General features: G+C 41.8%; 1 protein-coding gene across 1 annotated transcript in view; it reads right to left on the bottom strand.

Moving 5' to 3' along the window:
* The window catches only part of SORCS3 (sortilin related VPS10 domain containing receptor 3), a 266,570-nt gene that overhangs the window by 24,307 nt on the left and 229,121 nt on the right, over positions 1–13,142 (bottom strand). Inside the window, 4 exon segments of the mRNA XM_041415598.1 lie at positions 1,091–1,262; positions 2,717–2,830; positions 7,030–7,163; positions 8,677–8,794. Of these exon segments, the coding sequence (XP_041271532.1) occupies positions 1,091–1,262; positions 2,717–2,830; positions 7,030–7,163; positions 8,677–8,794 (538 nt within the window).

The following is a 13,142-nucleotide window of genomic DNA, read 5'->3' as shown; positions in this document are numbered from 1 at the left end:
CTTCAATCTCTAAATCCTTGCAAAGATTCCACTCTTTAGCTACCTTGACTGCTGCCTTATTCCCCATCTGTTTATCATTCTTCATATGCAGCAGTTCCACTTGAGCTCCCTAATAAATTACTAGTTGATTCCTAATTTTTAGATTGTATCTGTTCTTTTCTGAACTCCCACTCATAGCATCTACACAAATTGTCTTACCATGTCAAGTCTGCAGAATAGAAAAGAAGCAGCAAGTAGACAAGAAATCCCCCTTGTATAAATGCAGAGCATGCGTGAACCTCTGAGGAAGTAGGAAAGAGGCCCTGTCAGATTAGTGTGGTCCCAGTGAAATACTTAGCTACTATATAAGGATTTAATTTAGTGTGAGAATGTGTCTGTCTGTGAGTCTGCCACAGCTGTCTCCTGGTACTGCTCTAAAGTAACATACACAGGACAGAAAATGTGACAAAAATCAGCTGTTCTTCTCCAGTACCAGCTCAGTCCCTGGCCAGAAGAGCCTCAACATTTTGATACTTTTGGCAACATCATGGCCTGGTGTCACTTGTGCTACTGTTGGCTACAGAAGGAAGTGTACCAATAGATAAGTACAATAGATAAGGGCTGGGGCTAGAGGTGCTTTGAGGAGAGTCAATTCCCACTGCAAAATAACAATGTCCCTCATTGTTCCCCATGAGTGTAAACATGTACCCCACTGTTCTTAACCTTTCCCAGAAAAGCTGCAGTCAAGCTTTGCATCCCAGATACAGAATTATTGATCACAGAAACACCACTTCTGCTTCATAAACTCCATAAACTGCAGTTTACTGGAAGCAGAAAGAAGTGAGTGGGGAAATAAAATTTTTGACCATATCTATCTTTCTTCAGCATTAACATCATCACTGATAGACAAGATAACCAAACAATTTGGTGTGACCCAATATGACCATCTTGTGTGTGTCACTATAGCCTTCAATTCTCTTAAATTCCTTAAGTCTCATAAATCTCAGGACCATTCACCATTTCATGATTCCCTCTCGGCAACCTGAAAAGCAAAGGAAAAGAATACCAGTCCTGCCACACAGAGAAAGGTTTGCTGAGACCACTAACACACCTCCTCCATGAGGATGATGAAGGTGGCGTTGTGCCCCTGCTCCATGACCAGCTTCCCATCGGAGGTGAGGATGTGCAATCCCCGAGGTGCTTTTCCAGGGCATTTCTCCATCTTGGCCATGTACTTCTCTCTCAAGCCATCTGTGCAGTTGTTAGACACAATCCTGCGGTACCTGGGGAACAGTAACAAAAGGACATTGGGTTCACACAGTGGGCAGAAAAGTTCCTTTGGTTTGTTTTTGTTTTGTCCCTCCACATTAATACATGTGTTTTTTCAAAGGTTAACTGCCTGCATGATCCCCTCACTGAAAGGAAGACTCAAGGAAACCCAACGTTTTATTAAGTAGGAGAAAGCCAAACCAATCACAATTGAACCTTCTCCAGAGATTCTCAGCAGCATCACTGAGAAGAGACACATTGTGGAGGTGAATTACTCTGCCTTAAAAAAAAGGCAGAGAATTCCTCCAACCCAACACCTGCAGGATTGCATCCTGCATCCCACATTTTTAATTATACCATTTATTAGGTTTTATCTGCCTCTACTGGGCTAGAGGGCGCTTATATGTCAAAGGCTTTGACCAGCTCAGTTTTAAAATTATTTGAGGTACGGGTTTTTCTCTTGGCTCTTCTTGGAGGATGTTGGCTAAACAGCAAGACACTTGGCTATTCCTGGTGTGGTTGAGGGGGGTTAACCCTTACTATTAATTCCATACCAACCCCAACTCTTTTCTTGTTGCTCTCTGTCAAGAAGGCTACCAGCAGTCATACTGGTCAGGGCTCCTGTAATTACATCCCATATTTAAAGCAACTTTTCAGCTGAAGGGGGTCTCTGAGGTCAAATGCCTCCAGACTCCCAGCAGCCTCACTTCGTCCAGCCACCTGCACCAACCAGCCAGGAACAGAGCTGGTTCCTGCCATAGCCATCGAGCAGGCAGGACACACGACCCAGAATCATCCCTGCTAAACTTGCAGGGCCTGCCCTGTCATGGAAGGAACATAGCAAGTTTGCACCAGCTAGTGAAACTAAAGTCTCACAGCATTTCCTGCATGATAGTAGAACATTTGCAAAGTGATACTGCCATAATAAACCAACACTTGCCATCTGTTCTGGGTTAGACCAGGAGAAATCAGCACATGAAGCTTGTCTGAAATGCAAGGCATTGTATGTACAAAGTGAAAATGGCAGAGGAAGAAACATAAAAGAGGCTAAAAATTGCTCATTTGAGCCTTTCTAGAAGCTGATATAAATAGGAGCTGTAAGATAGTAAGAGGTTCAATACAATACAATGTGAAATACCTCAAACCTGTCCTTTTAAATGTTCAGCTGTCTCTCAGGCAGACCTTTTTGATTTGTGTTTTAATTTTGCAACAAAGGGGAACTCCAAGTCTAGGCTCCAGGGATCACACATCACTTGATAGCAATGCAATATCTATGTGTCACCTATGTTAACGTGCCTCTCCCTCTCTCTGGGGAACAAGGCAATTTTCCATACAGATGCTGTTGCAAACATCACCTCATAGATAAGACTGAAAAAGACCATAATGGGATGCAGAGAAAAAAAGAACTATCCAGGTTCTCTCGTCTACTGCAGTCACCAGAACCAGACAGATTGCAAGACACCCTTACCCAGTGCTGTTCCAGTAGTTCTGCCCAACGTTGCAATCCTTGGACAGGGAGGACGGGCTGAACCAGAAGGCTGGGATGCACTGGTTGTTGCTGTGCCTCTCATATCCATAGTCACTGTGGAGAGAAGCCACGAATCCATCACTGTACCCTCCACTACAGTAGCTCAGAGTTTTAGGTGGTGTCCCCAAAGCAGGTGTGTATTGGTGGTTCTCTGCTGGGATGGCACAACATCATGGATTTGGCTCATCCAGAGGCAAAGTGCTGGACTAGTTTGAGGGGCAGGAACACAGTTCACTGAAGGCATTTGATCCCCACAACAGCAGAACTGCCAAACTTGCAGAGCACTGCAGGACTTGTGCTTCATTTGGCAACAAAACATTACAGAGATTCAGAAAGAATATTGTATTGTTTGTTTCTATTCCTATTAATTTCTGACCTAAATTTCACTTTTTGGGTTCTTTTGGTTTGTTTTTTGCAGCCTTTGTTTTTAGAATGAACCAGGTTAATTCTAAGATCTAATATCACTTTTTCACAACAGTGGCTAGGAATATAAAACACTGGGAGCACTTCCTGAGCAACTAGCCACAGTATGCATATTTATGTATGTTAATGTCTCCCTGGCTAAGCTGATACTCGTCCGAGAGAAAAAAACCCAGCGGATGTTTTTCCAACACTAAAATAAAACACAACCAGCTTTGTGGTCTAAGGATTACATGGCATTGTGTCACACAGGGAAGGCAATCCAGGGTATTGATTCTTCCTTGGACCACCTAAGAGTTGAAGTGGACACATCCAAAACTTCTTTTTACAGCTGCCTTTGTGTGCCAATACAATGATGAAGCAATAGGATTAATCCAAAGCTTTCCATAAGTTTTAATAGTCTGGATCAGGTTTCTATGTGTAGCCTTTATTGACAGGCTGGATTCAAAGGACAAATAAAAAGAGATTCTGGATTTTTGCCTGCAGCAAGTTAACAAATGCCAACATGCTAAACCTCTGTGAAAACACAGACGTTACAGAAGCCACTGTCTTGAAAGCATTCTGTGCCCTTTAGGACAGTCTGAGTTTTATCCTTTCCCTGTTCAGAGCCTGAACTGCCAACAGAAAGTCTCTAGGAAGAGCTTTGGTGAGACAAAATTGTGCTATGTCCCCAATGGCCCAGGCTGCTACTGTTCTTTTCTTAGAGGGCAAAAATTCTGTGAGCTACTTTAAATGGTTTGGAGATTCCCTAATGCTCTTTCTCTCAACATTCAATTTAATCATTCTCAGTGGGTCCGACCTGCACAGTCAAAAATGCCTGGCAGGGACTTTGTAATTAAAAATATTCAGAAGGAGCTGTACTTTGCCCCAAAGAAGAAAAGAGCTGCATAAATATTTAATAAAATTAAAGACAACATTGCTGTGTGCCCTCAAGGTTCTGTGCTTGTTCATTAACTTCTGGTAAATGTATATTAAAACCTCACATGTTGCCCACCTTCCCTCTCATAAGCCCCAGGGTTTGCATAAGTTAAGGAAATAATCAAGTCCAGCTGCTATGCTGTCTTTCTCAGGAAAGCTATCTTGACAGAGTAAATAAAGAAGCAGGAGGAGGGAAAAGAAAGCTCAGTGAGTATCTTAATACCACTTATAACATCCTTCTGCCATTTCCTCTGTTAGAAAAAGGCCAGGATTTGCTTCTGGAAATGACTGCAAGGGTTGGCAGGTGTCACCCCTGATCCTGACTCATAAAGATTTGTTGAACTGGGGCATAATTGTGATTTATGCCCCTGAATTTTAGATCAGCCTTATATGTAACCGCAGGGAACAGCACTGCAACCGTGAGGCAGACAGGGGCAAGGGCACTGTGACCAAATGGGAGGGAGCACAGCCCCCACAGCATGTGCTGAAGGGCTCCTGCAGTTACTTGTCCTCTCCCCACAGCTCTCAAAGGCAGGGGTCATCACAGCAAGTGGCACAGGGTGCTCCAAGCCCAGAATCAGCTCCAAACCTTCTTCCTGAGAAAGCAGAGGGCCCACCTGGCAGGACTTGCTGGTCACTGTACTCACACAGTCCTGGCTGCTGGCCCTTTCCCTGCCACCCACAAGACCTGCTCAGAGACCTGTGCTGACTGCACAGAGCAGTCAGTTCTTCCAAGAACTGGCAACTGTGAGCCCAGGCAGAGGAGGCTGAGTGGACATTTTTCCTTGAAAGGGAATGAGTTTTTCTTGAAAGAGCATCAAGTGATAGTAGGAGCTGTCCTTTCACCTGTCCTGTCCACCTTCCAGTGAGCAGAGAAAAGGCACTTGTCAGCATCTCCCCTTCTCATACTGACATCCCAAGGAAGGCAGATGAATCTAGAATATATTCTGAATAACCTGTATCTTGTAACTGACTAAGTGTCTCATACTTTAGAAGTCACAAATCAGAGCACAAGTCCACCCTTCCTCTCTGAAAAATCACTTTTAAAATTATCAAGCTCAGTGCCCCACTTCCAGCATTGCCAGTATTTTCCTCAAATGGACTGTCTCACACATTCTTCCAGTCAGCCCTGCTGAGTAGCATCAAAATTCACCATAGTTTCTTCTGATTCTCCATCACCACCTATAACAATTTTGCAACTGGAAGCTAGTTAACAATTCTGTTGGCAGTGCAGGGTCTGAAACAAAAGCCAGCTTGTTGTCCTCTAATTGCATTTCCTCTGCAAGACTGACAAGTTTAACAGCAATACCCTCTCATCTTAGGGGGAAAGTTAAGCAAAAATTATACTGGATGCATGCAAGGAATCTGTCAAGTGATTGAAAAGGTGTATTCTGATGCAGACCCTTTACAAGGCAGCATTTAAGGCAAATTTAGCTACCACAGTTTTCCACTTACAGTTTGGAAAAGACAAACTTCCATGTGAAAATATAAAGTGGCTGAGGAAAAGACAGTACAAGGAAAAAAAAACCCAAACAAACAAACAAACAAATAAAAAACCCAAACAAACAAACAAAACAAAACAAAAAAAAAAACACAAAAAAAAAAAACCAAATTCATGAGCATCTCTGGAGATTGGTGCTGGATTCACCCCAGAGGCCTATGCCGAGGGCAGATACTGCAAGGCAAGAAAGGCATCCTGCAAGTTCCCATCATGAGAACAAAGGGGGAAGATCTCATGAGTCAAGATATGGAGTCTCAGATGTAATCCTGTCATTAGGAACAAATTAAATACCCATCCAGATCAGATGAAAATCTCTGTTCTATATCCCTGACTCTCTCTTAAAGGCAAACTACTACAATATTCAAGAAAATACTATTTCTGGTCAATATTTTTCTTAATTTTTTTTTTCATTTCACTATGTCCATGCTCTAAAAGAGAACTGTGAGCCTAAGTCCAAATAAATGTACAGATCTCATGCCTCACACCTCTTCAGAAAATATTTGAAGGTAGGTGAAGTGTTCAAGAATAACGCCAATACTGAGTCAGACACTGATCCTGAGTAACCTACTATAAAGATTAAAATGTTTTCCCAGCTGATCAGCTTTCAAGGTATTTTTAATTCCATTTAAATGACATTCTGATAATTTAAGCTCAAACATCACAGACATTGACAGTCTTAAATCTTAGAAATATTGCCTATCACAGGTGCCATGTAGGAATTCCTTGGGTAGAGATCCTGACATGCATTCTCCCATCTCCTATCTCTGATTGTCAAGGAATAGCAAGCAGTGTCTCATTTTATCCCTGATTTATTTTTAAGCTGCTTTCAAAGTGACCTTAAAGCAATTTGAAAATTATGGTCCCATTAAGTTAGAAACACCAATAGTTATGCAAAACAAGTAGTTATATCTGACAAGGGTGGGCTGTACAGTCATGTCACAGAAGCCTTATCAGAAATTTCTCAATAAAACATTGTTAAGAAGCAATAAACTGTTCCCAGCTATTCAAAGGAACAATGATAAAAATGTGCATGTTTTGCTGGCTTGCCCCCTAGGAAGTCAATGACCTTGGGAGAGAAATACCCTCCCTCTTTTGAAAGGAATATATTTTGGACCAGAGAAGTCCTGGCTGTCACTATTCTGAAACGACAGACATAAAATGTCCATCAGTACTTGCAATTATTTTGCTTTTGAATTCCAGGCTTGGATTTCTCATGGAGATGAACAAATATTTCCTGCAGAAGAAGGGGAAGCCTCCTTCACTCAGCAGGTTTGGGGGTCACCTTTCTGCTATATGGTATGATCACAGCTATAAAGCTGCATCAGACCCAGTTCCTCTGCAAGGTTTTCTGTCTGAGTAGTATTTCAGGACAAAAACACAGCCCCTTCACAAGTCCCCAGAGTCACATACTCACCACTCAAAGTCTCCTTGGCCACAGACACATGGTTCAGACACCACAGTTTGGGAATAGTCCCGACCTAGGGAACACTGGGCTCCAGGCTTGCGTTTTTTATAGATCTTCCTCTCCCCCATGACACAAGGCTCGCCCTTCATTGGCCAAGGAACAAGAGGAGAAACACAGTTGTAGTGGCATCTGGGTCTTAAATGGAGCACTTTTTCAAGAAAAGACACAAAAGGCAATGAAAACGAGCATTTATCTCTGGGAGGGTGGCGAATTACAGTCCTGCTCTTTCGTGGCTTTACAAAATCAAAAGTCTCCTTGGCAGGACACATGAGTACAGAGTGCCCAGCGTTGAGCTGGGATGCCAGTGACAATGTGCTCAAAATGCCTGGATGCCCAAGCCATCTCACCCACTTATGCCACCTTTCAGAAGGCATCCCCCAATATCTAGTCCTGTGAATTATCCTGAAAAGACAATGTGGGTGTATGTCAGGGTTTCTTCCATATGTCAGATAAAGTCTACTGCAGAAGATTCAGGCCTGAATCCCAGGGCAGGGGACAAAACCCAGGTGTGGAACACAGAGCTCAACTCCCTTGCTCTTTCTGTGACAGAGCTGGCTTTGTTACAGACCATTTTGATGTGTGTTTCACTGGGGTTTTTGAATGCAAATGTTTCCAAGAACACTACTCAGAGCAGCTAACCTAAAACAAACATTTGATATCTAGGTGAGTTGCTAAAACCAGAATTTTCTATTTAGCAGAAATAATTTGTCTGCAAAGAAGTAAGAAAAAGGACAATATCTAATTGAAATACTTCTCTTCCCTATTAACAGTGATTCCCAAGACTGCTGCATGGTTACACATATGTCTTCCCTTTTCTTTCATTTGAATTATTTTCATTTATTCAATTCTGCAACTTCCATTATCTTATCCATGCCAAATTAATGTTCATTTCTCATTCATGGATATCATTCAGGAATGTCACAGTGCCAATGGTTCTGGCTCTAGCTAAGTTACCCTGCAGGGTGTGGAACATCATACTGGTAGCCAGTAACCCATAAGTAATCTGCAGAGGTTGTTGACCTCTCAGTTATAGTTGCTTCAGGACCTAAATATATCCAGCATGAAAATAAGCCAGTGTATGAAAAACAAAGCATGTATCCTTGAGTAGAATGAAATAATGTGGTTTTCTCTGGTGTCTTTTATTCAAGAGCTTTTCAGATTCAAGGGTTTTACAGATATTCAAGAGTTTTACAGATACCTGCAGGACCTGCAGGATGAATAAATGTTTTTATTTTCATTTTTGAGTAGGGGAAATAAGAGGCAAACTGAAACAAAATTATTTTCATGAGTCAGTGACAGAGCTACAAAGAATTCAGTGTCATCTACAATTCAATCATAAGGTGTAGTTTCACACTGCCCTAAGCATTGAGGCCAAAAAGATCCAGCTGGTGCAATGGATTATATTCCTAAAAATAGAAGGTAATCTCCTGAACTTGTCCATAGATGCCTGGCCCCATGTTTATTCATACACATTCTTCAAGGGATGCAAAAAAAAATCCATATGCTTTGCTGTAAAGAACAACTGCATTCCCACCTGGCAACTCAGAGCAGGGGAAAAGGAACCCCCACCAAAGCCCCCCTGGAGCGTGGGGATACCTGATTGTGCAGATGCCAGGTCTGGTAGTCATCCTTGGTACACCTGCGGCTGAAGAGAGACTTGTAATCCACCTTGACCAGCTGCCACTCAGAACGGAGGCTGAAGTGCCCAAAAACGCTGAGCATGGGAGACAAAAGAAAAGAAAAAGTCAGCCAGACTCATACTTCCATTCAGCAAATAACATCTCATTAATCTCAGCTGCAGAAACCAATACAGTCTTGGAGCTTAATGCCAGAAAATGGTATTCAGTCATGAATAATATTTTCTGGTTCTTACAACATCCCAGGAGTGTTTAGCCTTTTCCTGACACTCATGCACGGCCTGTGTAGGAAGGTCTTCCCCTGACCCTAGCATCCACTAAAATGGAACCCAAGTCTAATCACCTTTATTGCAGTTTTAAAGGACAGTAAATGTTACTTTTTCATTATTACAAGTCTTTCACTAACGCACATTTTTACCCAAGCCACTTACGTGATTAAAATTTTTGTTCTAATCATTTCAGACTAACAAAGAAAGAGGGAAAAAGACAAGATTTACAAATTTTCCTGTGAAATCAAAAGAGAAGTAGAAAACAAGACTTCCCCATGCTGTAATTCAGATCCTGCTGTGTTCCCAGTGCGCTGCCATTATTTATTCTAGTTGACTGTAATCATACCGAATTGTTGGCTTTGCTCTCCACTCACTCCTTGTCTAGTCTGCGCCAAAATTGCTCTGCATTGTGCTGTTCTCCATGAAAGAACAACCACCCAGAAATCAATCACGCTGCCCCCTGAAGACCTGTCTCAGCTCATGGGGATCAGGGAGACAACGGTGGGTGGGCAATATCTGAGAGTATGAAGCGGTGGGTTTGCTGTGGACACCTGTCTATGTCCAAGTTCTCCCTCACAGAGAAGCTCCACTAAGCTGACAAGCTTCTTGTATAATTCTTGGGAATTATACAACAAGAACCTGTATGCTGTCATGAACAAGTGGCTCAGGTTAGGAGTGAGCAAGTGAGGATGGACTTGTCTGGTAGAATGGATTTGTTAGGTAGATTGTTGCTGGCTGTCCAGAACCATTCTTAGTGTAGCCCTAATTGCAGGGTATCAATGACAGGAAACACCACAGCATTCAGGCCATGCTGCAGGAGAAGATGCAATTCCTGCCCCTCCACAGAGAAGGCACACCCTGGACCAAGACAAACCCACAGAAGCCAAAGTAGTATGGGGTGCAGGGCACTGGGAGCAGGAGGGAGAAGGGAGGAATGGGAAGGAGCATGGTGGGGGGATGCAGAAAGCCTCGAAAACTGTACTCAATAGGAATTCTAACTGCAGTTCCCCTCCGTACTTTTCCTTGGTACTGGGTATGTCCCATCAGCTGTTACATTACAACTGCTTTCAGCACATACAACCTTGTTTGTGCTGCATGACTGAAACATCAGCCCCTGCAAAACAGCAATGCAGCAGGCAGAAATAATTTAGTCTAGCAGATTTACATCAGTACAGGATTTGGTGCTGATTACACGGAAAATACAGCAAAAAGAAAGAGAGAACATGACCAAAGAGAAACACTGGCATAAACCCAGAAGAGGACAGGGCTGGAGAAATCCAACACTTTGCAAATCGATGCATCTAAAACAAAAATCTTGCTCCTCAGATTGTTCTTTAGCTAACTGTCCATCAGGAGAGCAAAAGGTTTCTTTGTGGTTTACAAAAATCACCAGAATTACTTGATTTTAAAATCTATTTTAAAAAGCTTTTAAACAATTCCTTCTGACATGGAAATTCTTCCAGGATAATTAATGAAAAAAACCTCAAGGTTTTCTAAGAGGAAGGCAATATATTAGCATTCCAAAAGAACAGAACATCAAATACTCTTTAATTAAATTATTTCAAAGAAGATCTTTGGGTCTAATTGCTATAATTTAGATGGAAAGAATACTACTCTAAATGGAATTAGAGGAGTGTTAACAGAGAGAGGTTTTCCTCTTCACTGCAGAGATGGCTCTGGGTCAGCTGATTCTTAAAGTAGTAACTTCTCTACTTCACCCTCTCTTTCCTAATATAAGCTCGTTAAGGCTAATCAATCGCTGTGGAAGAGACTTCTGAGATAAGAGCAGCACAGAAGCCGCCAAGCACCTGCACCTTCTGAGCGCTGCTCACCAATGCCAAATGCCACCTACAGCATTGGCCAACACCATGAACGTCATGGGACAGCTCAGAATGACTTTGTTGTGCATTTGAAACTTCTATCAGTTTCTATAAGCAAATACAAGGAATGGAGGAGAGTGCTATGTGATCTCTGGGGTTCCAAGGTTCTATCAAGCAGCTTTCCTAGGGAAGTGATGAAAGTCTTCATTTTTTGTGGAGATTAAAAAGAACAAAACAAACAATGACAGGGCACAAACCCCAACTGAACAAAACCAGGTGCTGCAGCTGAGCTCCACTTTCTCAGTTTTATGAATGGCATCACTGGATGTTTTTCCATAGTGGCCAAGGTGCATGCACATGACCTCTCCCATCATATCTGTTTTGAGGTGGCCAGGCCCAACAGAGGCTTGGGCAGACAGCAAAGAGCTACAACATTTTAAAAACTCATAGTGTCCAGCTATCAATAAGTGCTTGGCACTAAATGCTCCAGTTCCTACATATTGGTTTCTATATCAAGAGCAAAGAAACAAAACAAGTTCCAAGGAAAGAGATGCAAAAAGAGATTTGTGGGGCCTTATTTTTCCCTACTCAACTGGTGAGTCCTCACATCACTTTTAAGATTATTAAACTTACCTGATTTCCATGTGCCTTCATTTCCCATTTACTTTGGTCACTAAATAAGGGAGGTAGATTTCTTTTTTAATAAACATAGCTAAACTATCAAGATAATACAGGGAGAAAGGAAATTAGGTACCATAAATTTTGCCTCGGTACTTTGCCTACCGTGGTCTAACTGAAAGCTTTTAATTGCTTGTTGGAAGCATAGAGAACAAGAGAGCTGGGTTTTCAAGGTCCAGCTTTGAGAAGCCAACAAAGAAGGTATATTTTGATTCTTCCATATAAGCAGTCTGATGTAGAAGTCCTTGAGAAGCAATAAATACAAGAGCTCAGATGGTATTTAGATGGAGTCAGTTTTCTGACTAAGCTCAATTTAATAATGGTTCTCCAACCTAAGACATAGAATGGTAATTTACTGGCTTTAGACTGCATAGATTCTGTTCTATCCCTCTGAGTAAGCAGTTACAAGTCCACATAAAATCTTAGCTAATAGGACAGCATCTTCTCAATTGGCTCTATGCATAGCTGACAGTGAAATCATTGTTAAGAAAACAGAAAATGTTTCCCAATCCTTTCCTTGGAGAAAGGATTTTATTGCCAGGGCTGGATGTCATTAATTCGCAGAAAACTATTAGAAACATGGAAATCAATTCTGAAATGCTTACACTTTCATGATGGAGTCATTTTAGAAATGATCATTGGTAATGCTGCTATAATTATATCTTTCATTAATTTTTTAAATACACAGTAACTTACAAATGCAGTGTACACTGCCTGGAAAACCTTGTACAGGAGTTCTTTAAAAGGCTTTTTACATTTACACAATACTCTCTTCTCAAATTGCATTGCTTTTGCCTCATCATTCCTTGTATTGTAGATAGCTGTGCTTTTTATGCAATTCAATACTGCTCATTCCTGACAGGTCAACAGAAAGAATTGAGGGTCACAAGATAACAACTCACCTGCCTCTGGCCCATAGATTCAATCCCTGTCCCTGCTCATGCTGTGAAAAACAGACCTCCTCAAGCTCCCACAGGAAAGGCATCGGCTGTATCCATGTGGATCTATCCCTGCTGGCGGTTTCAGATGAGCTTCCCAGCCAGGTCAAGTATTAAAATGTAAATTCTCATGCCTAAATCAAGTCTTCTATCACTTCTGAAGTAGACTGGTAGGGCATCATATGGAGCAAGCAAGCACTGAAGCTGCCTGTACTTGGCTGGGCTGGTCTGGATAAAGATGGAAGATTTTCCCTTCACCAGCTCTCCCAGCTCCTCTGTGTGCAACACCTGCTGACCTTGGATGTGTCCAGAGACAGAGGACTGGAGATGCAAGAGAAGGAAGAAGCTGATAAGGTAATCTTCACTACACCTAACATCAAAAGTACCCTCCTTTCTGAAGCAGTTTTCCTTCACTAGACATCAACAAGGTGAGATACTTGGGTGGTTTTTTTTTGCTTCTCTCAATGTACTTTAGAGACATCTGAAGCCAGATTTTAAAAATATTAGGCCTCACAGCATAGACTGTAAGCATTTTTAATATCAAAAAATAAAACAAAATAAAAAGAATATAATATATTTAGTAGACAGCATCTTTTGAGATGAGCTACAAAGGCAGATGGATGGATCAACAGAAAAGTAAAACCTGAACTACAGAAAGAGAGCCAAACATATACTTTAATTGATAATACTGAGAGAAAAGCTAATTGCAGTGTCATCATA

This window comes from Onychostruthus taczanowskii, unplaced genomic scaffold (genome assembly GCF_017590055.1).
Source record: "Onychostruthus taczanowskii isolate IOZ18803 unplaced genomic scaffold, ASM1759005v1 scaffold5, whole genome shotgun sequence".
Lineage (NCBI taxonomy): Eukaryota > Metazoa > Chordata > Aves > Passeriformes > Passeridae > Onychostruthus > Onychostruthus taczanowskii.
Note: the sequence above shows the minus strand (reverse complement) of the source record. Positions and strands in the feature narration are given on the sequence as shown.